Source organism: Prionailurus viverrinus, chromosome E1 (assembly GCF_022837055.1).
Source record: "Prionailurus viverrinus isolate Anna chromosome E1, UM_Priviv_1.0, whole genome shotgun sequence".
Lineage (NCBI taxonomy): Eukaryota > Metazoa > Chordata > Mammalia > Carnivora > Felidae > Prionailurus > Prionailurus viverrinus.
This window is the reverse complement of record NC_062574.1, coordinates 23,145,750-23,173,111: the sequence shown is the minus strand read 5'-3', so window position 1 is coordinate 23,173,111 and position 27,362 is coordinate 23,145,750. Positions and strand designations below refer to the sequence as shown.

Here is a 27,362-nt window from a genome sequence, read left to right as displayed (position 1 = left end):
TGGGTGCTTAACCAACTGAGCCACCCAAGTGCCCCTAAATCAAGGTTTCTTAATAACAATTACTAACATATTTGAGACTATTCTAGGTTGAATGCTTTTATGCAGTGTCCATTTGATCCCCACAATGACACTACGGTTTAAGTACTGTTAATATCCTCATTTGATACAAGAGTAAACTCCAGCTGGGCTCAGAAAGGTTAAGCAGTTTGGCCAAAATCACACAGCAAAGTAAATGGAACAACTGAGTTCCAAAACTAGACCTTGATATAACTATAGACTCACTCTTAAACACTAGCAAAGTTATGTCCCAAAACACCATCCATCTGTACTCAAATCATAAGCAATGATTGTTTAACATACTCATATCATGGGGCACCTGGGTGGCTCAGTCAGTTAAGTGTCCGACTTTGGCTTAGGTCATGATCTCGTCGTTCATGTGTTTGAGCCCCACATTGGGGTCTGTGCTGACAGCTCAGAGCCTGGAGTCTGTCTCAGATTCTGTGTCTCTCTCCCTCTCTGCCCATACCCCACTCACACTCTGTCTCTCTCTCTCTCTCAAAAAACCTCTTTGATCTTGCCCGCAACAACTTCTTACTAAACATGTCTCTGGAGGCAAGGGAAACAAAACAAAAATAAACTACTGGGACCTCATCAAAATAAAAAGCTTCTGCACAGCAAAGGAAATAATCAGCAAAACTAAAAGGCAATCGACAGAATGGGAGAAGATATTTGCAAATGACATATCAGATAAAGGGTTAGTATCCAAAATCTACAAAGAACTTATCAAACTCAACACCCAAAAAACAAATAATCCAGGGAAGAAATGGGCAAAAGACATCAATAGACACTTCTCTGAAGAAGACATCCAGGTGGCCAATCGACACATGAAAAAATGCTCAACATCACTCATCATCAGGGAAATACAAATCAAAACCACAATAAAATTCTCCTGACACCTGACACCTGTCAGAATGGCTCACATTAACAACTCAGGCAACAACAGATGTTGGCAAGGATGTGGAGAAAGAGGATCTCTTTTGCACTACTGGTGAGAATGCAAGCTGGTGCAACCACTCTGGAAAACAGTACGGAGGTTCCTCAAAAAACTAAAAATAGAACTACCCTACGACCCAGCAATTGCACTACTAGGCATTTATCCAAGGGATACAGGTGTGCTGTTTTGAAGGGACACATGCACCCCCATGTTTATAGCAGCACTATCAACAATAGCCAAAGTATGGAAAGAGCCCAAATGTCCATCGATGGATGAATGGATAAAGAAGATGTATATATATATATACAATGGAGTACTACTCGGCAATCAAAAAGAATGAAATCTTGCCATTTGCAACTACGTGGATGGAACTGAAGGGTATTATGCCAAGTGAAATTAGTCAGAGAAAGAAAAAATTATATGACTTCACTCATATGAAGACTTTAAGAGACCAAACAGATGAACATAAGGGAGGGGAAAAAAATAATATAAAAACAGGGAGGGGGACAAAACAGAAGAGACTCATAAATATGGAGAACAAACAGGATTGCTGGAGAAGTTGTGGGAGGGGGGGATGAACTAAATGGGCAAGGAGCATTAAGGAATCTACTCCTGAAATCATTGCTTCACTATATGCTAATTTGGATGTAAATTTTAAAAAATAAAAAATAAAGTTAAAATAATAATAATAATAAATAAATAAACATGAAAAAAATTCTTTTAAAAGACACTCATATCAGAATCCATTTCAGATATGGACCTGGGAATTTATATCTCTACCAACCTCATCATCCTACTGACCCTTTCAGTGGTTCTCACTACGCTTTTCCAAATGCAGTGTATTATTTGCAGAGAGTAACAGGGATATTGTACACTATTTCTGTAAAATCCATGCTCCACAAAGTAAATGGCTAATGTTAGAGAAGGAAAAGACAACCAACCTGCATGTGGAGCATGTAGGCTTATACTACAAACCTGCTTATAGGTTTAGCATGAAAGCTGAGGTACTTAATAGATGGGTTGCCCCATTTATAGTTATAACTATAACAAATGTACACTGAGCTAGAGCCCTTTCTGCAGAAGAGAAATTCAAAAGGCTTGTATGAAAACCAAACATGTATTAATTTTTATGAGCCATGATGATTTCATTGTGTTTAAAATAATCTAATTTTTGTTTCCAAAATTGGTTTAGAATTATAGTGATCAGACTCTTTAGAGTACAATTAAATGATCCTATTAAGCAAACATTAAAATGCACATACTATTTGACCTAGATACCATTTGCCCTAATTCTATTTCTAGGAATGGGTTTTGTAGCAGCACTACTAAAGGACAGGAATATGCAGGCACAAGGATATTCTTTTCAGCATGGTTTGTAAACAGCAAACTAATGGAAACAATCATGAGCTAAGGAGTAAATCAGTAGACAATTGAGATGCCCATCAAGGGAAAATTCTTCAGTCAGCAAAAAGAATAATACACATTCACATCTCTGGAAAATATGCATAATTCTATGTGCAAAAAGTGTGTTTACATCTAATATATGTATATATACTCTATATGCATGATTTAGAACTGTATGTATAGAATAATATTACTTTTGTTTTATTTTTATTTTATTTTTTATTTTGAGAGAGAGTGAGAGCAGGATCTGGGGAGAGGGGCAGAGGGAGAGAGAGAGGGAGAATCTTAAGCATGTTCCACATGCAGCCCAGAGTCCAATGCAGGGCTCAATCCCACAACCCTGGGATCATAACCTGAGCGAAGATCAAGAGTTGGATGCTCAACCGAGTCACTTAGACACCCTATTTTTGTTTTATTTTTAAAAGCCATATAGGGGTGCTTGGGTGGCTCAATCCGTTAAGTGGCCAACTTCAGCTCAAGTCATGATCTCACGGCTCGTGAGTCCAAGCCCTGCATCGGGCTCTGTGCTGACAGCTCAGAGCCTGGAACCTGCTTCGAATTCTGTCTGTCCCTCTCTCTCTGTCCTTCCCCTGCAACTACGTGGTGTTGTCTTGTGCTGTCTCTCTCTCTCTCAAAAATAATAAACATTAAAAAATTTTAAGTAATATATACATACGTATTTATGACGGCAAATATTTGGAAAGCTACATGTCAAGTAGCTAACTGTGGTTTCTTAGAGGAAATGAAGATTATTTAGTTTTTAAGAATGGACACTTCTCCTTTTTATTTTCTGCCCTTCCCTTTTATTTTTCAGTGAGTATGCATTGCTTATCTCTCCTGCCTCATTTGACCCTATTCTTTGATAGGTGATATTCTGTCCATTGGAATAGCTGGTGATTCTGAGTTGCCACAGAGAAGACAGAGCTCATGGTGACAAGTCATAACAGTTTTGATGCCATAATGGCTTTTATATAATGAGGGCAATGGAACCAACAAGTCCTTTGCCCAAGACTTTCATACCAAATACAATACCACACACAAAGCTCTCATACCACACACAAAGCTCCTCTCAGGCAACGTCTTACAATCCCCTTCCACTATGAGGGGCCCTGTTCCTGTAACACCATTACCACCGACACCCATAACAAGTGTGAAGTACTATCATAATGAGAGACTTTGTTCCCAAAGAAGCGATGAAGCTATCACTGTTTCTTCTCTATTGGTGTCCCAGCATCCTGGGACAAACAATATCTGCTTATTTACACTGAATGATTTCTTAAGGTCCAGAAACCCAAAGCCAAATGAAAAGCTTAACCATGTCCAACATTGCCGTAAATACAAATTTTGTGAACAGAGTAAACAGAACAATGACCCCCATGGGGGGCCTGGTGGGAAGAAGAATGGCAATTGCATTGTTAACAAGCTTATGGGGCATTTCAGAGACTGAGATGTGACTGAGATCCTTGGTCAGCCTCTTAGGTTAACTTCCCTGGACTCATCTGAGAAGTGCACTGGGGAGGAACCCTTTTCTGAGGACTGCCTATTCCTGTCTGTGTGAGCTAGGAGCCTGGGGTTGCCTTAGGGGTTGAGCAATCAACGGTCATTTCTGGCTGGTCTTGTGGTTTCCTTGATGATGTAATACCCTTCTAATGATGGTAGGTTTCTGATCTCTCTGCTTCTGATCAATTCCATGGGTTGGATAACCAGAAGCAGAGAACTTGTCCAGCGATATTTTTGCATGTTAACTGAGGGTGGGAATGTGTGCTTCATAGCACAGGCCTCAGCACTGCAGTCACCATGACACCTCTGGCCTCAGCAGAGGTGGGGCAATGTGGAGAAGTGACAGATAGCTGATGCCTCACCCCAAGCCACGTCTTCCCTGTACCTTCACATAGAGCAGACTGTCTTCCTTAAGTAAGGAGGAGAAATATTTCATAGAAGAAGGTGGGGAAGGGGAGTTAGAGGTGCAGAAATAGGTTCTTTCTTATTCTGTTTCTCATCTCCCTGCCTCTGCTTGCACCAACTTTAGCTTTAAGTAGAAAACTCTGCATTTCTAGCACTTAGAGATTCCAGATTATTGGCTCTCAGTCATCAGGTTGGAAAAGCTTTTCTTAGCAAAGCTGAATTTTGTCCTTTTCTGGTTTCAGATAAGGCAATTTCAATGTAGCCTAAACTCTCAAGGGAGTTCACTGATGGATGCAAGAAGTAGCTATTATAGTCCAATATTTAACTCTTTCCTATCAAATTCCTTAATGTTGCAAACTTATTAGGTGGCACAGAGCCTTAGCACCAAGAGATGATAGTGCTCTGTTCAACCATGTAAGGGTGATTCTCAAACGGTGGTGCCCAGACAACAGCATGAATATCAACTTGGGAAAATATTAAAAATGCAAATTCTGGGGCACCTGGGTGGCTCAGTCAGTTGAGTGTGTGACTTTGACTCAGGTCATGATCTCGCGATTCGTGAGTTTGAGCCCCACATCGAGGTCATTGCTATAAGCACAGAGCCCACTTCAGATCCTCTGTACCCTTACTCTTCTCTTTGCCCTTCCCCCACTTGTGTGCTCTCAAAAATAAATAAATATATTTTTTTAATTCAAATCCTGAGCACTCCCCTCTCCTGTCTGTAGGGGGTGGAGCCCAGCAATCTGTTTTCACGAGGCTCCAGATAATTCCCATGCACACAATGTTTAAAAACCACTTCCATTTAACGAGGTCCTTGGCAAATTCCTACCTCAGTTTAGTCGATCCCACACTTCAATTGGGAGCTGTTACTTTTAACAGACCCTTTATCTCTGCATAGACACAGGTCTCTGCATTTGTGAAGGTGCTGGTAGTTTGAAGGAGGAAAACAAGCAAACAAACCTAACTTAAAGAGGCTTGAATAAATGAGGCTTACGGACCCAAGACTGAAGGGTACTGGCTCCAGGCAAGGCTGCATACAAGCAGCCCTGTGGCCTCCCACCGTCCTATTTTCTTCTCTGATCTCTCATCCATGTCAGAGTCCCAGGATGGCTGCCAGTAGCTTCCAGCGTTACATGAATCTTGCTCGTTGTCCACAGGGAAGAGAGGCTGGGTCCCCATTGAAGAAAATCCCTAAGTTGTTTCGGATTTGATTGACCCTCACATCAGAAACACAATTTCTAACCAATCTCTGTGGCCACGGGGATGTGTTCCATTGATTCGCTTAAGCTAATCAAGGCACATAACTGGATCGGTGAGTTAGATGAATGTCATGTAATCTTAAAGTCTGGCGTTATACAGAAGAAGGTAAAGTGGGTTTCTGCTATCAGGAGGGTTGTAAATAGATGCTGTTCAGAAAAAAAACATGTGTTCACTGTAATATGTTTGCCTTTTTCCAGTGCACTTTTTTCCTGATATATGAAAGGCGCTAACACTTTATATGTGATGAGGGCTTTATATCCTTTGCTTTCTGGGTTAGGAACTGTTATCTTCTACCTTCCTGTATTATTTTATTTTTTTAAGTTTATTTATTTATTTTTGAGAGCAAGACAGAGAGCATGGGAGCGGCAGAGAGAGAAGGAAAGAGAGAATCCCAAGAAGGCCCTGTGCTGTCAGTGCAGAGTAGGATGCAGGGCTCAATCCCATGAACCATGAGATTATGACCTGAGCCAAAATCAAGAGTCAGACACCTAGCCAACTGAGCCACTCAGGCGCCCCATGAATTACTTTATTTTTAAGAAGACACTGACTTGTGTGCTTCCTGTTGCCTTATAAATGACCATTCCTCAAATAGGAGGCTAAAGAGCATTAAGCTCTTCAGGGTACAAAACCAACCACCAAAAACCCATGCTGCATGTCCACTCCAGGACATACTAAGTGGGGTAGAGCTGGCCCTACCACAAGCATCACCCACGCTGCTTCATATAAACAGCAGACTTGGGATGGGGAAAAGGAGAGTACTCTCAGAAAAATGAGCCACCATTACTGAGCTTGCCCATAGTGAGGCAGAGAAGAGAATCATTTAATATTGGATGGACAAAGGCATAGATGATAGGGGACACCTTATACTTCTTTTATTTCTCTTCCTTCCTGGAAACAGCATTCCCAAAAAATATATGGGATTGACCACATCCCAACACACTGAATGGGTCCTGATGAAAACAAGCCAATTTGCATTTTTTTTACCTCATCATAACATAAGCATTTCCCATGACATTGCACTATTTGAAAAAAAATTTTTTTAATTTTTTTAACGTTTATTTATTTTTGAGACAGAGAGAGGCAGAGCATGAACACGGGAGGGTCAAAGAGAGGGAGACACAGAATCCGAAACAGGTTCCAGGCTCCAAGCTGTCAGCACAGAGCCGGACGCAGGGCTCGAACTCACGGACCATGAGATCAAGACCTGAGCTGAAGTCGGCCGCTTAACCGACTGAGCCACCCAGGAGCCCCTGACATTGCACTATTTGTAAAGCCTTCCTAACAGTAAATCAAGTGAAGATACAATGATTTTTGTCATTATTTCCATATTGCAGGTGACTTAAACTTGGCCCAAATTTGAATTGCTATCAATATGCTGGAGACCAAATGTTCTAATGTACAAATATTTTTCCATATTTGAATTCATTTACATAGGAAACAGACTCCTAGACATAGATTATCAAGGTCAAAGGCTAAGGTCATTTTAAGATTCCTTGTGTGTATCAGTGCCCACATCCAACACGTCTTTATGCCATTTGCCTTGTGCATTTAGGGGCCCTTGTGGAATATCTCTGGAATGAGCAGTGTTGGAAAGACTGCCTACATGTTCAATTGCTCCTGAAGCCCAGGTTTTGTTCATGGAGCTCTGTCCACCTGGGTATGATTTAAATTGGGTGTGCTGGTCAGGACTCATGGCATCATTGTGTGTCACATCTATCAATTTAGAACAACTATGGAGTAACACAGAAGTTTTTGCTCTGCCGGGGAAACTATGACTACAGAGCTCTAGTGAGAAGGACCCAGCTAAGTGTGGTCCTGGGATGACACCAACATCTCACCTCCTCTTGCTGTAGAAACCACTTCCCTATAAACAGCCCCAGTCAATTGAGCACTCAAACAATTCTTGCAAATACCCTGAGCCTTGTGGTTACCCAAGACCCCTCTTGTATATACAATTCAATAAGCCATCACTATACTTAAAAATTTCCTCTCTCGTCACCCTCAGTTTCCATCTCCCCAGGGTCCAGAGCTCACCCGGCAGGGGCGGTGGGGTGGGGGGGACTCCAGAAGAAGGCTGGCAACAGACAGCCTTGTTCTGGCCCACATTCTTGGGCCCCCTCTGTCCTCCTCACCATGGCCCTCTGTTCCCAGCCTGCCTTTCATGACCCTCCTGCTGCTATTTCCTGTTGCAGTCCTTCTCTCTGCTGGGGTCAGACCATATTGCCAAAGTCCTATGGATAGCAGTACCCAAACAAAATAGAAAATTTCCCAAGGAGTTTTCAAAATGCCCTGGGCTATCTATTCAGGCAGCTCTTCTTTCCAAAGGAGTTTTAGCATCCTAGTCTATGTACCTGGAGGGCAGGATGGGGACTTGTCTTGTTTTGGGAAGAGGAAGACTGAGTGGGTTTTCAACAGGAGGCAGAATCCAGCTTCAATTGCTTCCCAGTGATCAATTGAGTAGCAAACTCATCCCAGTACTTCCTTATAGGTGATTTACAAAGACAGTCTTTTGTTGGAAAAATCTCTTCCAGCAAGGTTAAGTTTCCCCAATAGAACTGGAACAAGTGGCAGACTGTTCCATTAGCTGCAGAGAGAGAGACCAAACCTCAGACTAGAGGAAAAACAGTTGGTAGAGGAGTCTGTCAGTCCAAGATGGCACCACAAGAAAATCCTGAACTCACCTCCTCCCATAGATACACCGAGTGTTCAGCTACACAGGGGACAATTTCCTCTAAAAAGACCAGAAAACTAGCTAAGCAGCCATGTTACATGGGCAAATGAGAAAAGTCACATGGAGGTGGGTTGGAGAGACTGAGACATGATCTCACAATAAACTTCCCACCCCTCACCCACTTCCCACCCCTGCACTGTGATGCTCAGTCAGGAGCTTCTCCCTGAGGAGCTAAGAGACCCTACTCCACATCAGGCACCCCAACTGTTAAGACTTGCACCAGAGAGATGAGCCTCAAACACCTGGCTTTGAAAACCAACAGGCCTCGAATTCACCAGACCCAAAGTGTTGAGCAAACTGGAAAACCCAGCGAAGCACCCAGACTGCAGGGTCTATCAGGATATCCTCCCAGATGGAGGCACCATTTTTGCCCTCTCCCTTTACCTGGCTCCACAGCAACACACTGGCATCCCAGTTTTTGTGGTGCATTTCTGGTCTCATGGGACTATAGCAGCAGAGACTACCAATTGGGGAGAAGAGGCTACCACACTCAGGGTACTGCACAAACAGCGACAGACACACACACCCTCTCTCTGTAAAACCCTGTTTCCTTGCCCTGGTACTTTGGCCTGAGGTAACTGACCTCCATAGCTAAAATTTAAAACTACTTGGGAAGTAGAGGCATTTTGTGATGATAGTACACCCACCCATATGCCTGTGATGTTCAGCTTCTATGAATGTTGACATAATTGTAAGTAACATCAAACTCCATTTTCTAGGAAGTATTAATTATAAGGGAATTATGTCTGCAAAAAAAAAAGCAAAAAAACCTAGGGGTTTACAGGGATTTTCTCCTTTGGGACACTGACAGGTGTTGGCATGCCTTCAGCAACCAAGAACTATCAAAAATAAAACTGGATGCTTGGAGAGTCACAAAGTTTCAAGAGATACCAAGAGCTGGGGCGAGGTTGGATGATGTTTCCTGTCTTACACGAGGCCATTTCCTCAAGACTCAGAGAGGTGGCTGTTTCATCTAATACGTAGAAACAAACACAGAGTCAAGCAAAGTAAGGAAACAGAAGAACATGTTCCAAATGAAAGAACAAGATGAAACCTCAGAAAAGAGAGAGAGAGGATTCTTACTATTGAACAATGCTAACTCCATCTTCTTTCTTCTGACTTTATCATTGGGCAGAAGGAGATGGCTCACTTATTCCAATGAAAAATGACTCGGGCTCAGGCTGCTCCTTTCCTCACCGTAGTCAAAGGCCCTCAAGCATCTGTTGCTTTTTCTATGTCCCCTGGCAGATCCCTACCAAAATGATAGGTGGCTATTATGAGACCAGTAGCCAGAGCCACATAAGGGCTGGTCCTCTTGCCCATGGGGAGAGGCAGGACATGCAGGAATGGAGCCAGTAGGACTTTGCATAAGAAACAGCCTGCGAAGGCATCAGCAGATTCCATTCTAGGAAACCCGGAGCTCTGAGGTCCTATCCAGTGGCAGAACACAAGGAGAGGCCACGGGAGTGTTCTCTAATCTGGTCTGGGACCTGGGAGCCAGGGAAGAGCTGCCCTAGTCAGAGAAGAAAGAGTAGGAAATGACAGGGGAGAGAATTCCTGAGGAAACCCCCTAAGTCATTGGGGAAAGGTCTAGGAATCTGAGGTTGGAGAAATAGTCCCAAGAAAGTAGGCAGACTCTCAGCTTGCCAACACAGAGCGAGGGTCAGCGGGATCAATGAGGGACCAGGAAATCTCCTGCTGATTCCTCAATTTTTATAATTCTATCCTTCTTCACAGCTTCCCAGCCAAAGAGGCCAGAGGTTGGTGCTAGCTCCATCAAGTCCTAGTGCCAAGTACATCATTGACCTTGGCACTGAACCCTGAGTGACCTGGAAGCAACAAGAAACTGGTTACATCTGTGGGCAGATTAGGTAGCAGGGACCTGAGCCCAGGGAATGTTCCTTCAACTCCTGAAGCTACTGTGCTAAGTGCTGGTTCTGGGCCTCTTCTTGATGTCAATTTAAATTTATTTAGACTGATTTTTGTAATGTGTTTCCATGCATTCTTGGCCACGTGCAGGGAGAGATCCTACCATACTCTTTCACACACACACACACACACACACCCCACCTCCAATCACACAGTGGTTGACACATAGGGTATAGGTGAGTGCTTATGTTTAGCTTTTTCAAGGGGGAAACTGTTTCAAAACCATCAACCAACAAATATTTATAGAATGTTATTTACCACTTCCGTGTTCAGCCGTGTGAAATAATGGAATTTCTTAAAAGCAAACCAGTCTTTCGGGTGATTCTATTGGTTTTGTTTTGTGACAAAGTCAGGCTCTCTGGTTGGAAAAATTATGGGGGCAAAGAGTAGGAAAATCTGAAGAGGAGAACTCAGCAGGAAGGAAATGACAATTATACCAGTATCTACATTTTCCTGAAAGTTAAAAATAAAACATTATGTTAGAAAACAATGATTATTCTATAAAATATTATGCACATAATGTATATGTACTAAGCATATTCATTCTTAATAAAAATTCATGCATTTAAGTTTATTTTTCTCATGAACCAAGATTTCTTAAGAATTATGCACTGTCCTATAAATCCTAACAATTTCACCAAGGTTTCCATTTGACAGAAGACGAAATGTCAGCTCAGAGAGTTAAAACAACTTGGCCATCGTCATTCAGCTAATAAATAAGATGCAAACCTGTGCCAGCATTTCTCAGAGCATCCCAGAACCACCAGGGATGGTTGTTTAAAATGTTCACAATAGGGGGCACCTGGGTGACTCAGTCAGGTAAGCATCCCACTTCAGTTCAAGTCATGATCTCGTGGTTCGGGGGTTTGAGCCCAGTGTCGGGCTCTGTGCTGACAGCTCAGAGCCGGGAGCCTGCTTCAGATTCTGTGTCTCCCTCTCTCTCTCTCTGCCCCTTTCCCACTCACCTCTGTCTGTCTCTCTGTCTCTCTCTCAAAAGTACATACACATTCTTAAAATTTTTTTTAAGTTTAAAAAATGCTCACAGTAGAATTCCTTGGGTTTGGATCTACAGATCCATACTTTTAGCGAAACTTCAAGTGATTTTACATGCACAGAGGACCAAAAACCAAAGAATTCATCAACAAGGATTTACCACTCTTTTCTTTTTGTTTTTTTTTAATTTTTTTTAACTTTTATTTATTTTTGAGACAGAGAGAGACAGAGCATGAACGGGGGAGGGGCAGAGAGAGAGGGAGACACAGAATCGGAAGCAGGCTCCAGCCTCGGAGCCAACAGCCCAGAGCCCGACGCGGGGCTCGAACTCGCGGGGCTCGAACTCATGGACCGCAAGATCGTGACCTGAGTCAAAGTCGGATGCTCAACCGACTGAGCCACCCAGGCGCCCCACCACTCTTTTCTTAATAAAGTGCATATAGTAATAGACATGTTACCTGGATATAAGTTTCCTAGAATCCATGCTCTACAAAAGCAGTGGCTAACATTAGAGATGGAAAAAATAATCAACCAATATACAAAACAAGACTTCTATTGTGAATGCCAAATTATTTAGATTATGTAGATTAGTGTTAGCAAGCTATAGTCCTCAGAACAAATCCATCACGATGCCTGTCTCTGTAAATAAAGTTTTATTCTATTACATAGTGTCTTTTCCACTACGGTGGCAGGGTTGATGCTTGCAATAGAGACTGTATGCCTGCAAAACCATAAACATTTACTATCTGACCCTTTGTAAACAAAGTTTGCTGACTTCTGGCCTAGATGATGTTTTTAAGTATAAGAAAGGTAGACTCAGCCATGGTCTCTGTTGTAAAATTTAAGAGGGAGAAATTCAACATACATACGAGAAATGCAAGCATATATTAATTTTTTGGATAAGGCATACTTACTTCATTTTGTTTTAAATGATCTATTTTTTTTAGTATCAAAAAGTGGAATTTTTTATAGGGTTTTCAAAGAGCAATGGCACAGTTCCTACCAAATGTTTAAATGTACATACTCTTTAGCTATCTTATTTCTAGGAATCCGGTGGGAAACTCAGTCCATGTGGTAGAAACACAGCTGCTCCCAATACTTCTTTCTTTCCCCCCTCCTCCTTCCCCTTCTCTCCTTCTCTCTCTGTCTCTGTCTCTCTCTTTCAGGGGTCCTCTGTGTGCATAGTTCCCTGATGAACAATATCATTTGCTAACTCTCAGGGGAGACAGAAAGGAAATAGAATGGCTAGCCTAGTGGGTTCCACCTTTGTGAAGGTAAGGTCATCCCCTTTCCTCCTCTCAAAGCCCAATGAAGGGGTTTCAAGGGGGTAACTTGTAAAACCTGAAAGTGCCTACAAGCAAAGTGATTCAATTTACAGCTTCATCCTAGGATGAAGCTCTAAAATTGAAGGGAAATCAGAAATGCAGAAAGAAACATGGTTAATCATCATACTTGAGGACCATGTATCCAAAGCTTTGGATCAAGCTTTGCCTGAAGCTAATCTACTTCTTGAAGCTTCAGTTACGTGAGCTAACAGGTTCCCTTTATCCCTTAGGTCAGATTGAGTCAGCCTTTCTGGTACTATAACTCAAAGTATCCCTAACTGGTGCAGTGCCATAAGTAGCACACACCCCACAACGAACGTATAATTGGCTGAGGGAAGAAGCTGAGGTCGAAGTCAGTGAGGACACCTCCAGCTGGTTACCCCCATGGCTTATTATGTATTCTTAGTATGTCCATCTTCTTAGCACGGTTGCATCAAACAGGAAAATTCAGGATGTTGGAGACTGACTAACTCTTGCATAAATCAGTAAAGTCTATTGAGAAAGAGATTTGCTCACTTTGAAATTGGTGTGTCTGATAGCAGAGAGGGGGAAAAAATAGTTTCCTTAAGAGAAGCCCTTTTCTGGCTTGCTGCTGCACACCAAGCTGATTGCACACCAGTGACCTGGAGCTTGCTGACTAGAAAAGCAGAGTTCTCCACTGCAAGGTGATGTTAGTACAAGCAGAAATGGGAAGATGGGAGATTAGGAAGGATGAAAAAACAGGGCCCAGAAACAGTCAGATCCATCCTCTTTGCAGAACCCCTCCTCCTTTTAAATATTTATCTTGTGGACAAAATGAACAATCACATTCTTCATGAAGAAAGAGCTAGGATGCAGCCAGAGGCGGGGAGTTGGTCATACCCATGGATGGCACTGTTTCAGCAGCAGAGGGCAATGTGGAGATAGAAGTCAGTGACACAGGGGAGAGGGTGTGTCTCTAAAAGGGAAGACTAGCGCTGTGCTGCAAGAGAGGCATTCTGAACCCACTTCTAGCAGTGACCTTGACTGACAGATTCTCTGCATCCAAATAACCATCCAGTGGAAGTGACCCAAACCGGATCAGAAGGCTTGAAAAATTAGAAAGGAGCCATGTTGACTCTGAAACCCCAAAGGCTGGCCCAAACAGCTGATGACTACACCCCAACAGTGGTTCTCAAACTGACTGTGTGTTAACATCACCAGGGGAGTTTTAAAATCACTGATGCCCAGCCCCACCTAACTAAACCTGAACTAAATTCATAACACTGCAGTTTTAGAAAGCTTTCCCCAGTGATTCTAACATGAAATCCAGGTTGAAAAGCACTGCTTTGAACTTAATCCAACCCTTAGGCATCCATATCCAGCAAGAAATAGACAACCTCTATAAAAGTATTCACCCTAAGTGGGGTTCCCAGATAAAACACAAGATCCCCAGGTAAATTTGAATTTCAGATATACAATGAATAATTTTTATAAGTATATCCCAAATATTGGTTGCATGGGACATACACTAAAAAATTATTCATTCTGTAGTTTTATTTATAATTCTGACCACTGTAGCCACCAAGCCTCCCCCCAGATATGGCTATGGAGAATATTCTCCCAGAAAGTAGAGTGTGGAACAACAGAGAAGCTGATCAGGGCTCTCAGCCAGCTGGCAGGTAGGTAGCCCTTGCAGGCAGGTTTGCCAGAGTGTCACTGACATAAGCTCCCAATCCCCCAGCACTTGCTAAGCCCTCAATGGACATCAACCATCATTCTGAAGAAAGCTTCACTTGTGAAAATGAACTCACATGCACCAATATATACCACAGTGTGCGTCATCTTGGTATTCATTTAAGTAGAAAGATTTCCTAGATTGCATCAATTATGATTTGGTGATAAAACAATGAGTCAGTTTCAACTTTCCAGGAAAGTATCTCCAGGAAGTGTCTGGCACCACGGTATGGCACTCTGTCCCTTTCTTGTGGTTTCTGTCCCTCTTCAGAGGTCTTGAAACTCCCCCCCACCCCCAGTATTCTTCTCAACCCGTGGCTCTGATTAGTTGGGAAACCACAATCAATGGAGTCATCACAAGGAAAATGCTGGTTTACCTTTTATATAAGGACCTTCAATATTTTGAAGAGCCGTGATGGGCAAAACCACTCCGTAAACATTTGTTGTTTGATATATATGATACAACAGCTACAAGACAGTGCCAATCCTGCTGACTGATCCACATATTGAGTGTGAGAACAGAAAAGGGAGGGTCGTGGGGAGGTGGAGAGGATGTTGTGAGATGTCAGCAGAAATATTTGTTACATCACACAATTCAACAATGGAAATAAATTACAAAAGTTAAATAAGATACAAAAACTAAAATTAAAGTTAAAAAGGGCTGTAGCGTGTGGCTGGGGGTGGGGGTGTGACCCATAGGAGAAGTGCCTCCAGAATTCCAAGGTCATTGCCTTGGCTCAGGTGACTGCCCCCCAGTCTGCACATAGATGTAACACCTTTCTTGTAGCTTCTAGGCCACTCAGGCATTCAGCTCCAGGTTGGTGATGTATTCCTGGACCCAGGCCTCCCTGGGGTCAGCACAGATCTCCCGGCCTCTTTTGGTTTGGAAGCTGTGGAGAAGGGTGGAAGGATTACATACTGAAGAATCTAGCAGGGGAATCCTGGATCCACTGTGATCCCTCCATCCTCCTCTGCCTCAGACCTCTCAGGGTCTATCCATATGCTCACAAAATGTGCCCTCAATCTTGGGGATCATGACCTTCTCTAGGTCTCCAGTGGGAGTCCACTCAGAAAGCCAACCTCTTACTGTCACCTCAACTCTCTCTTCCCTCTGTCCAGGGACAGGTCTTCCAGGACTCCCTACAGGCACCAGACCAGGTGAGAAAACATGGCAGTGGCCTCCCTTGGCATACTGTGCTCTGATGGGTCTCAGAAGGCTGAATCCTTCAAGGGGTGCCTCACCCCAGACCTCCCATCTCCTTCCTTAGGCTGAGCAGGAAGACTGGGCCTTACATGACACCGGGCTTGGAGCATTGGCTGCTGGTCTCATAATAGTCGACCACAAATTTGCGTGGAATCTGCCGGGAGATATAGACGAAGCAGCAGGAGGTGGGGGTGTCGGCACCAACTGAGAGAGACAGAACAGAAAGACCCTAAGTCACTCTTCAGAAGAAAGGACAAGCCAGCCACTCCCTGAGGGTCAGGAAGAACTGGAAGAAGACAGTATTTCTCTGGAGTGGCAATGTGGGTACAAAGAGATCCAGAAGGAAGAGATCTTTTCCTGGACATTTTTATTTCTGTGTCTCTCTTTCAGTGTCTATCTTGGCTTGGGGGTCTCTCTGTCTCTCTGTAGGGAATTGAGTTTTCTAAACAAACTACTCCTTTTCTGCCTCTCCCTGGGTAGTTGCATCTGGAATTCATGAGGAGAGCCAAGGCCACACCCCTGGGAACCAGTTGGACACAGATTCTACCTCTTGTCGAAATCCCAGTTGGGCGTCCATTTTTCTACCCTTAGAAAGGGACTTCCTCCCACTCTCTCCCAGAGCTGGACAACAGAATTGCTAAAACCTCATGGGAAAGAAAATCCTTCTCAGGAAATAGTCTCTGAGATCTTTCTGAAGTTCTCTACTTGGAGCGGCTAAGCCACAAGACTTTGGCCTTGTGGTCCAAGCCACAGGCAGATAGCAGGAGGGCAGGGCAAGAGGGAGAAGGGAAGACAGACTCACAAAAGGAAGAGCAGGTCTGGGAACAGAGTGTCGCGGTGAGAAGCAGGACAGCCAGGGCAGCATTGGGGACCTCCATGTCGCTGGGCAGCAGAGTGTGAGATCAAGCAGTGGCCAAGCAGAGCTGACACTGGGGACTTGCAGCCACTGCCTCCTTCTGGGGTCTAAGCCATGTCTTCTCTTTATAAGCAGCCTCAGGGCATTAAAAGATAGAAAGTTGAGGAAACCAAGGTGGGTGGGGTGGATTTTAAATCGTTGGTGTTGGTGTCATGCGTGAGTTGCATAAAGCCAGGAGAGCTCTGGGTGGCCTCAAGGGTTCAGGTTATTTGCAACAACGGTTTGGTTGCCTACTTGAGGAGGAAATGGTTCCCACAGTGAGAGGAGGTGAGATGCTGGTGTGACCCAGTTAGCTGGCGCCTTCTCACAAGAGCAGATCCATCCATCAAGCATTTCACCCAAAGGGCCTTCTGATATGCACCCCAGCTGTTCAAATGGCATCGATGTGACACAGGTGACAATGCCATGGAGTCTTGAAAAACACACCCCATGCTAAAACACACCCCAGGTGGAGACAAGCAGAATTGGGGAAGCCTCAGCTACCAAGGGGCAAGATTGAGGCTGGCCTTTCAGACTTTGGCTGGATCATCAAACGTGTACAAATCTCTGCAATATCAGGTAGTATAAGTGCCTGGAAATTAGCTCTTTTGATGGTAACCTAAGTGTTCTTTTGATTGTAATGTAAGCTTTTGATTGCTGAGGCACCCATTTCAAAGACTCACTGCCTGTGACACCACTAGATAAAGAGCCAGGCTGCCCCGTCCATAAATTTCTCCCTTCAGAGAGGCCTGAGTAACCGATATCACTGGCCACTTGAGCCACTCTGCTTTTCCCTTCCTGCACTCTAATTCCTGCTCTTATGTTTTACATTTACCAATAGTGAACCCACAAAGCACCAGGCATCCCACCCCTAACACCAAAAGAAGCAGAACACCAGGTCTACACTCTATTCTCTCTCTACCAGTAACCTCACTGGGTGACCCTCAGACATACCGTGTACCCCTATGAGTAATAAACCTTGTATTTTAAAATTTCCCTGTGGTTGTTACAATCGTAAGAACCACAAGGGCTGATCCAGTCACAACATTGGCTCCAGTCGGGGAAATGTCTGAGGGGCTCACCACAAGCAGTACCTACCCCAGGTATTTGTAGCTCACAGCATCACTATCAAAAGGCTGAGGCTCACACAAAACAGCTAGGCCCTGGGTTAGTTGGGCTAACTGGGGGGCTAAGTGAATGATGAGCCTTAAACTCAACAACTCAACAACTCAAAGGTTGTTACCCTTTGACCAGCAAAGTACTCTGCCATTATCTATCCTACAGATATAAACACAAAGATGAAGAACATTGTATGCATAATGGTGTTTGTCACAGCTTATTTGTAACAATTTTAAAAAGGACCCTAAAAGCAAAAAAAGTGAAAATAAAAGGGACCTACAATTAAATCAGTGATGGCGTATTCATCTCTTGTAACTGAGAAAGTGAAGACATTTTCTTTTTTAATGTTTATTTTTGAGAGAGGGAGAGAGAGAGAGAGAGAGACAGTGTGAGTGGGGGATGAGCAGAGAGAGAGAGGGAGACACAGAATTGGAAGCAGGCTCCAGACTCTGAGCCATCAGCATAGACCCCAATGCAGGGCTCAAACCCATGAACCATGAGAACATGACCTGAGCCAAAGTCAGATGCTTAACCAACTGAGCCATCCAGGTGCCCCAAGAAAGTGAAGAAATTTTCAAAGGAAGTCCTTGTTCCTCAAAAATCCTAGAACATTTCCTGTTTCTTCAATGTAAAGTCAAGATGGCATTTCCAGGGTTTGTCTGGCAGCTTAATGACATCATCAGGGACTCTTTTCTTATTTCCCCCCAAATTTTGTTGGCTTTTCTTTGGGGGGGGGTGGAGCTTATCACTTCATGGTTACAAAATGGCTGCTGCTGCTCAGAGATCAAGTCTGCACAAAGTCTTCTCCACATTTGTAGAAGGGAGTCTCATAGGAGTAAGGAAAAAGCAACATTACTAATGTTTTTAATTCAAATTGGGTGTTTGTACTTGATTTGTAATGTGAACTGTAGATCACCCCCAAAGTAGCAAAAGATAATTTATTTTAAAGATTTTATTTTTCAAGTAATCTCTACACCCAATGTGGGGTTTGAACTCATGACCCGAGATCAAGAGTCGCATGCTCTTCCAACTGAGCCAGCCAGGCACCCTAGCAAAAGCTAATTTGAAAATATATAAAATACAGAAAAGATTAAAACTTATTTTATTTCTGAAAGCTAAGTAGATGGCAAGGCAAGTGCCAGTAAGGATGTGGGTGTTTGCCTATATATTCTTCCTGTCTTACTGTGGCACATGTGAATTCTGAGGCATAATTTGAGTAAGATTTCTTTCCCGGAAAATAGGAAATATGTTATTACCCAAACCTAACCACTATTAACATTTTGGTTTATTTCTTTCAAGTGCAATTTTTTTCTAGGTTTATGATAATTCAGTTTGCTAACTTGTTTCTTTACTTTTTTTACTGTGTGTCTGGGAGGTGAGGGGCAATGTTGTAATCATGATATGAATGTAATTTTTTATTTTTATTATTTATACTTAACATCATAAGACTTTCCCAAATCATTACAGTATTTTTTAAGAGCTGCCTAATTTATTCAACCATGAGCCCAGTGCATTAATATTATCATGCACTATTGAAGCACATTTGGACAGATTCCATTTTTTAAATTTTAAATTATTTTGTAAATAAGCTGTACTAAACATCTAACCCATAAAACCTTCTCCATAAGTGAAGTTATTTCTATAGGATATTTTCCTAGATGTTGACTTTCAGGGCCAAAAAGTAAGGACACTTAAGGCTCCTGATCTGTATAGATACCCCATTATCTAATGTGTGTTCATTTTTACTCCCTGTTGTCAAACCCAGTGATGGTATATTATAGAGATCTGAGAGTGCTTGGTGAATGAAACAGTGAAGAAAAAGCAGGTTTTCTCACTCTTGCCGTGCCTGTGGCCCCGGCTTCCCTGATTCCATTCTGTCCATCTGGACCTGGATCAAATATAGATCAAGCTACATAACACTCCATGATATCATTATATACATCACATCAGTGCAATCAAAGCACCACTGAAGAGCATCAGACGTGTCTGCTTTGTGGACGCAAAAGGCGAGAGGTGCAGTTTGTAGACAGATCTGCCCTTAGTAGAAGGAACCAGCTAAGCCTGGTCCCCTGGTGACAACTCCTGGTTTCCCCTTCATTGGTTAATAATTTTCTTAGAAGCGCTCTGATCAACGTGATGTCATGGTCCTTTTCACCCAGGGTGTGGTTTAAGTGTGACTTGTGTGCCCAGGATGCTAAAGCATCACCATAGATGTCAGTCTGTATGGTCAAAAGAGCTGTGGCTGAGCATCAGATCTGCTCTGTGGGAGGAATCATTAATCTGTAGATCTCTCCATGCACATAGAGCTCTAACACACGACATCTCACCTCTTGTCACTGTCCTAAACCTTTCTACACAGTTAGTTTAACAGGCAAGTGACTGAGCTATTCTTGTGTACCCTGAGCCTTCATGTGACACCAGGTGTCCTAGCATATGTGATTCATAGTGACATATGTCATATGTGACTCATAACATGACACCATACAACAACTTCTCTGTCCATCCCCAACCCCTGGCTTCCCATGCTCCAGAGTTGCCTATGAAGGGACAAGGACATGGCTTGGACCCCAGAAGGATATAGACAGCAGCAAGTGCCCAGTCTTGTCTTGGCTTTGCCCACATTCCTCTGTGCCCATCATCTTTAAAGTCTCCACAGCTGCCCTTATTGACCATCTCCTCAGCTCACAGTCTTATCTGCACCACAAGACTCTCAACCTTTACCCTTTTTGCTATTAGGGTTGTGTTCCAATGGTCTGGACAGATGTCTAAACCATATCACTTAAGTCCTATAGCTGGGGTTCCTAAATGAAAGCAAAGAACATCACAAAAGGTTTCAAAATGTTCTAGGGTGTTTCCCAAGGGGTTTTATCTATCCTGTATCTGGATCCAAGAGGCAGAGGAAGGTTAGAACCCATTTGTAGCTGGGAAAATTGAGGCTTAGCTCAGTCTCTAACAAGATGCAGATGCCAGGTCTAGTGGCAGATTTCCCTCAGTTCTCCCAAGAAACTCCACCCTTTGCTGACTTACAGAAGATGAGGTCTGGGGGCACCTGGGTGACTCAGTCGGTTAAGCACCAGACTTCAGCTCAGGTCATGATCTCACGGTTCGTGGGTTCAAGCCCTGCATCGGGCTCTGTGCTGACAGCTCAGAGCCTGCAGCCTGCTTCAAATTCTGTGTCTCCCTATCTCTCTGCTCCTCCCCCACTTGCAGCTTGCTCTTTGTCTATCTCTCTCAAAAATAAATAAACATTAAAAAAAAAAAGAAGAAGAGGATGAGGTCTTCTGGGAAATATTTCTGTAGACCAGATGAAGTTTCCCTAAAAGAGGTGGAGAAAGGGCTCATGGTTCCAATAGAAGTTTCCCTAAAAGAGGTGGAGAAAGGGCTCATGGTTCCAATAGCTATCCTCAAGAGGGAGCTAGAGACTGAGAATAAGACAGAGATTCAAAACAAAAATTCAAGGCAAACAAGAAATGCCTTGCTTCCTTGGTTCCTTTTGTGTCCCACTCAGCAGCTCTGAGCAGTGACATCTCTCCAACTTCCCGCTGGGCCCCTCAGAGGGTGGAAGAAGTTGACTCACTTTTCTCAGACTCTTGATTGCTGCTCCCTCACGCTGATCGTAGACATCACACTGGTCCTGCAGTTTTTCTTCTTTCTCTCCAGATCTGTCCCAGATTTGTTGACAATTATGGTGACACCAACAGCTAGTGTTCCTCTCCTTATATAATGTCAAAATCATTCCTCTTTCCCAGAGAGAAGCAGGTCATGTAGAGGAGAGACATTCCATGGACATGGGCTGCGGAGCAGACAGGCATGGACAGAAGGTTTTATTTCTGATTTTTTTTTCTTCCCAGGATTTTAAAAAAATGTTTATTTATTTTTGAGAGAGAAAGAGAGAGAGAGAGAGAAAGAGAGAGAGAGAGAGTAGTGGTGGGGGAGGGGTAGAGAGAGAGGGAGACAGAGGACAGGATCCAAAGCGGGCTCTGCTCTAACAGCAGAGAGCCCCATGTGGGGCTTGAATTCACAAACCATGAGATCATGACCCAAGCCAAAGTTGGATGCTTAATCAACTGAGCCACCCAGGCACTCCTCTTCCTAGGACTTTTAAAACAAATTTACATTTAACATTTTGCATCTATCTTTTTAATATTTAATAGTAAACATCAAGTATTTTTGTCATTCTATTTGTTTATGTGGCTGGCTAACAGTCCATCAGTGGATTAACTTCATTATTCCAACACCGTGGAATATATAGTTTGGTGTTAATTATTTGATTATAGGTAAGCTGCACCAAATAACATTGTCCCTAAAATTTTTCCCATTGATGAGTTCATTTCTTTAGGATAGAGTCTGAGAAGTTGCTTCTGGTTGAAAGAGTATGGACATTTGTAAGACTGCTGACCCTCATCCAGTATAAAATCCGGACTTCATTGCAGGTCTATGAGGAGTATTTGATAAATAGACCAATTACTGAAAAACTAATCCTTACTTTTACTATTCTTGTACCTCCAGGATTTCCAATTATGTTCTTTCCTTAGGGTGTAGTTAAGCTTGGTTTATACTGCTTGACACTGAATGACATTATTACACCTGTCACATTTACATGGAGAATCACTGTGGAAGTCCATCAGAACACTCTGCTTTATGGGGCACCTGGGTGGCTCAGTCAGTTGGGCACCCAACATCGGCCCAGGTCATGATCTCAAGGCTCATGGGTTAGAGTCCCACATGGGCATCTGTGTTGACAGCTCTGAGCCTGAAGCCTGCTTCAGATTCCGTGTCTCTCTCTCTCTGTCTCTCTGCCCACCCCCATGCTCTCTCTCTGTTTCTCAAAAATAAATAAACATTTAAAAAAACACTCTGCTTTATGGAAGGAAGCTAGTCCCCCATCTGGATAAACAACTTCCTCTTGAGCACCCCAATTAAATTAGTAATTGAACCACTCTTGTTTGCACCTTAAACCTCTCTTATAACTATAGGAAACCTTGGGTTGTAGAACTCACATGACAACACTGTACTTAAAATGTCTTGCTTAGGCACCACCTCCAATTTCTGTGTTCCCATGGCCCAAGGCTGACTATAAAAAGGAATAGACATAGGTCAAATCCCAGAAGGAGTCTGGCAGTAGTGAGTTCCCAAGCCCCATCTCAGCTCTGCCCACAATGCTCTGCCTGTCCAACACCATGAGGGGCCTCGTGCCTGCCATCTTTGTCCTCCTCTGCACCATGGCCCCCTGCTCTTATGCACAAAGTGAGTCTGTTGTCCACTTGCCTTCAACAGTTGCTCCCCATATGTTGGCCAGAAGTCGATCCACACCTTCCTAGTGCTGTGGCCTGAGAACCAGCATGTGACATTTGAGAGCCTCAAGTGGGCTTTCAAAATGATGTGGTTGTTTTCCTCAGAAGGGTTCAAAAGGAGTCCATTGATCAAGGCTGCAGAATGGAAGTTAGGAGAGGTTATCCTATTTCTCAGATGAGATCACTGAGGTCTAGTTTATTGGATTATTAACATAAGGTAGAATCTAGGTCTATTGAGATCTTATTGGTGCTGGTAAATTTTAGAATCACCTCAGCAATTCCCAAGAGTTATAAAAATTGTTCCAACTTTCACTCAGTTTCCATATGATTTAATGGATTAAAAAAAAATTTTTTTACCCTAAAGAAAGTTAGGAGAAGGGAGTAGACGCTCTATAGGCTGGTTCCCTGCAGATTAAGATAGAGACCAAACTAGACAAATCCAGAGACAAGACTAGGGAATGTAATGAGAAACAAACAAATTAATTAAAAAGCCAAATTATTTCCAGTTTCCTTTCCTCCCATGCCTCAACTCTGAGCTATGCTATCTCTCTTCACCTCTTCCAGACCCTCTCAGACTTGCCTGGGCTCCAGAGCAACTTTTGCTATTCTTGTTCCCTCACAGATAAGGTTTACACCACATCCCCCTGCTGCTTTGCCTGTATGTCCCTGAAGATCTCCCACAACACTGTGGTTGCCTATTTTAAGACCAGTGACCAGTGCCCCAAACATGGTATCGTGGAAGTATCAGTCTTCCCGCCTAGCCCTGGGGAGACACAAGATGTGGGGGTTGGGAGTGTTCACAGGAGTCAGAGCAGGGAGTGCTCCAGCTGGTAGATAAGGAGTTGTCCTAAGAAGGCCTAGTCTTCTGGGGGCCTTTTGTGCATGCAGGACACACAGAGAGGCCATTGAGCTGTTTCCTGACATGGGATTGGGTCTGCAGGGAGCCAAGGAGGTCATGCCCAGAAAGAGAGAGGAGAGAAGAAAGAAACAGCAGAAAGGAAGTGGCCTGAGTTATCTCCATAAATCACTCAGGGGAGAACCAGGAATCCTTGAGGTTTGGGACATGATGCTTGATAAGGTGGACCAGCCCTAAGCTGCCCACAGGGATGAAGATGAAGTGCCCACAGGTGGTCAAGAATGTCCTTACTCATTCTCTATATAATACTTCTGCCTTCTCCATAGATTTGTTGCCAAACAAATTGACACAGTATTTCTGTGTCAACCCCAGCAGTGCCTAGGTCCAGGAATACATCAGGGGCCTGGAGGAGAATCCAAATGGTCCAGAAGAAACCCGTTAGAGGTGTGGGTAGATTGAGCAGCAGGGACCTGAACCGGAGAGCTGCTGCCACAACTCCAGAAATTCCCTCTCCCTTCTCCTAACCGCATTCTGAAAACTTTTATTTAGTTAAGCTATTTAAATATTATAAATTGTTTTATTATTTGGTGTTTTTCTCCGAGCAATCATATGACACCCTCTTATCCCCAAGTCTCTTCCCAGTCAGTCATACAGTGGTTGCCATATTCAGTGTGATAGTGAAAAACTGTTCTTCTGTCTCTGAGTAGACACTGGACCAAATCCATCAATAGATGCATATTGAGATTTAATGAGCGCTGTACTCTGTTACACATGTCAGAATAATAAAGATTATTTTTGCTTTCTTAGGTGAATCTTGGACTTTTGACTATTATATGCTTTGGTTTGGTTTTCCTGACAAAGCAGTTTCATTGGTTGGAAAGAATGAGAGGGAATATTTAGGGACATCTGAGCAGGAAGGGAAGACAAGAGAAAAAGGGTGTCATTCTAATGATACCAGGCTTTAGGCTGCTGACACATTCCTCATAGGCTGAAGAATAAGCAAAGTATTCAAAACAAATGCAGATTTATATGCACCAGGGAAACCGCCACTTGTATGAACAACAAATCAAGGCATTCAATCATGCATATTTATGCATTTTCTTAAGTTCCGCTTTCTTAAGAATAAAAACTAACAGTTTTCGAGGACTCACTATGAGCCACATCACATCCTGTACCAAGGAATTTACATGCATTGTCTAGTCTTCAAAATATCATTGTGTTGTATATACTGATTATCTCCCTTTGACATATGAGGAAACAGTCTCAGTACGTTTAAGAAAGTCACCTGAAGTCACACAGCTAGTAACATTGGAATCAAGCCTGCAGACCAGAGCAAGTACCACATTCTTAATTAGCCTGTAATTAACCCTCTCTTAACGTGCCCTTGTTCTACCTGAAACAGAGTTATCAGGAATGCACAATTCCCTAATAAGAATGAGCCTAAGCTAGGCAAGCAAGAAGTAAGGAATTGTTGGTCTAAGATCCCAGAAAAGACGGAAATCCATAGATGTGACCCTGGCATTAGAGATCTCCTCTAGACTAAAGATGTTTGCAATTGAGGAGAGGTTGCAGGGGAGGTAATCTGAACCTTTTACACTTTTACATTTTCATTTTCGAGGAAAATGAAGAGTCCAGGGCTGCCCCAGTGAAGAGACCTTAGGAAACCATTCTCTGCTTGGGCTGATGCCTTAGAAGTAAGAGTAAATTAGAAGTGAACCAGCTCTTGGGGGGCCTGGGTGGCTCAGTCAGCTAAGCATCTGACTTTAGCTCAGGTCATGATCTCATAGTTGGTGGGTTCAAGCCCTGCGTGGGGCTCTCTGCTGTCAATGGGGAGCATGTTTGGGATCTTCTGTCCCCCTCTCTCTCTGCACTTCCCCTGTTCACGTGCTCTCTCTCTCTCTCTCAAAAATAAACACTTAAAAAAAAAAGTGAACCAGCCTCTAAACAGACAGAGGGCCTTCTTTGGACACCTGGGTGCCTGGGTGGTCTCAAAATCTGAAACTCTGAAAGTTTTAAAAACACGATTCCAGATGTTAGTGAACAAAAAGCTTGACAAACAAAGCTTGAACTTTTTGGCAAGGCACTAAAAACTGTAATGACTATGACTGCAGATTTGCAAAAGTCAAAAGCAAATTCCAGAACTGAAAAATGCAATAATTGAAATAAAAATTCAGAGCAGATTAAATACAACAGAAGAGATGTTAATAAAGTTAAAACCTATCAAAATGAAGCAAGGAGAAACAGGAGAATAGAAAATACAAAAGAGAGAATATGAAGACATAGAGGCTAGAGGAAGGTATCTGTCATCTGGTAAATTGGAATCCCAAAATGAGATGAGAGAGAGAAGACTAATAATGGCTAAAATTTTTACAAAACTGATCAAAGATATACTTTCGAAGATTCAAAGAGGGACGACATCATCCCAGTTGCTATCAATGGGCCAAGTTTAATGCAGCCACTCCTCCCATCAGCCCTAGCCTGCAGAGGAGAGATACCACAGAGCTTTTTAGAGTTGCTAGTGCCCTCTTAACAGTGAATCCTGATGGTTTCGGTGGATAGTGTGGTCTCTGGGATTTACCATGAAACACAATCTGGTGGGTCTTCCAGCCTCACACAATATATCCATTCCAGCATGCTCACCTCTATGAACCTTTCTCCTCCATCTGTCATGGCAAGTCAGGTATTTTAACTTCAGTCAGCATGATCCATTGCTTTCTCCAGGCTTCCAGAGCTTTCCTGGCAGCAAATTTTTATTAATCCCTGGGATCCTTGCCAGGTAGTTATAACCTGTATCCAAGGAGTACTCCCAAGTCAATAAGCTCCTCCTTATCCAGTCTGGTGTTCCAGCTTCTTTGATCAAGCACCCTGAAAATCCAAACCCAAGTCACTTCCCCAGCTCAGGCTAGCACATGCTTGCTAAATTTTGCTGTTGCTTTGAAATGTAGTCCCTTTTCTCCCTTCTCAGAAATATAATTGACTGATACAAGAAGGCTATATAACAAGAAGATATGGAAAATATGAATAGTCTTTTTTCTATTATGGAATTAAATCAGTAATTAAATTCTTTTGGGGAAAAAACCTCATACCTAGCTGGCTGCATAAGCAAGTTCTGTCAAATATTTATGGAAAAAATAATGGAGGATGAATAGCCTCTTAACAAATGGTGCTGGAGCAACTGAACATCCATAGACCAAAAAAAAAAAAAAGTCTTGACTTCAGCTTAATAACTTACACAAAAATTAACTCAAAATAGATGTAAAACATAAAACTATAAAGCTTTTAGAAAAAAAATGTAGGAGAAAATCTTCAGGACCTAAGACTAGGCAAGGAGTTTTTAGGTTTGACACAAAAAGTATGACCCATAAAAGGAAAATTTGATAAATTAGACTTCATAAAAATTTTAGAGTAGCTCTTCCAAGGGTCCTGTCAACAAGGTGAAAGACAAGGTATGGAGTGAGAGAAAATATCCACAAACCACAGATCTGGCAAAGGACTTGTATTTGGAATATATAAAGAACTCTCAAAACTCAACAGTAAACAAACAAACAATACAATTAGAAAATGGGGAAAAGCATGAATGAGTATTTCAATGAAGAGGATATATGGATGGTAAATAAGCAATGGTATTGTGACTGTGGTTTTTTACATCGTTATTTTTATGTTTTTAATTTTATTTATTTAAGTAATATCTACACTCCATGTCAGTCTCGAACTCATGACCCTAAGATTAAGAATTGCAAGCTCCTCTGACTGAGCCA

At 42.8% G+C, this 27,362-nt stretch overlaps 1 protein-coding gene and 1 long non-coding RNA gene across 2 annotated transcripts; both read right to left on the bottom strand.

The window, feature by feature from the left end:
* Positions 1-7,836: 7,836 nt before the first annotated feature.
* On the bottom strand, positions 7,837-8,346 carry LOC125152173 (uncharacterized). The gene is made up of 2 exons (XR_007147070.1): positions 8,245-8,346; positions 7,837-8,147 (listed from the first exon to the last, which is right to left on the bottom strand). It is a non-coding gene; the product is annotated as an uncharacterized LOC125152173 (long non-coding RNA).
* Positions 8,347-14,649: 6,303 nt separating this feature from the next.
* On the bottom strand, positions 14,650-16,548 carry LOC125152171 (C-C motif chemokine 3-like). The gene is made up of 3 exons (XM_047834012.1): positions 16,243-16,548; positions 15,530-15,644; positions 14,650-15,126 (listed from the first exon to the last, which is right to left on the bottom strand). Exons 1-3 carry the CDS (start codon positions 16,316-16,318, stop codon positions 15,036-15,038), a joined length of 282 nt encoding a protein of 93 aa, XP_047689968.1. The 5' UTR covers positions 16,319-16,548; the 3' UTR covers positions 14,650-15,035.
* Positions 16,549-27,362: the final 10,814 nt, after the last annotated feature.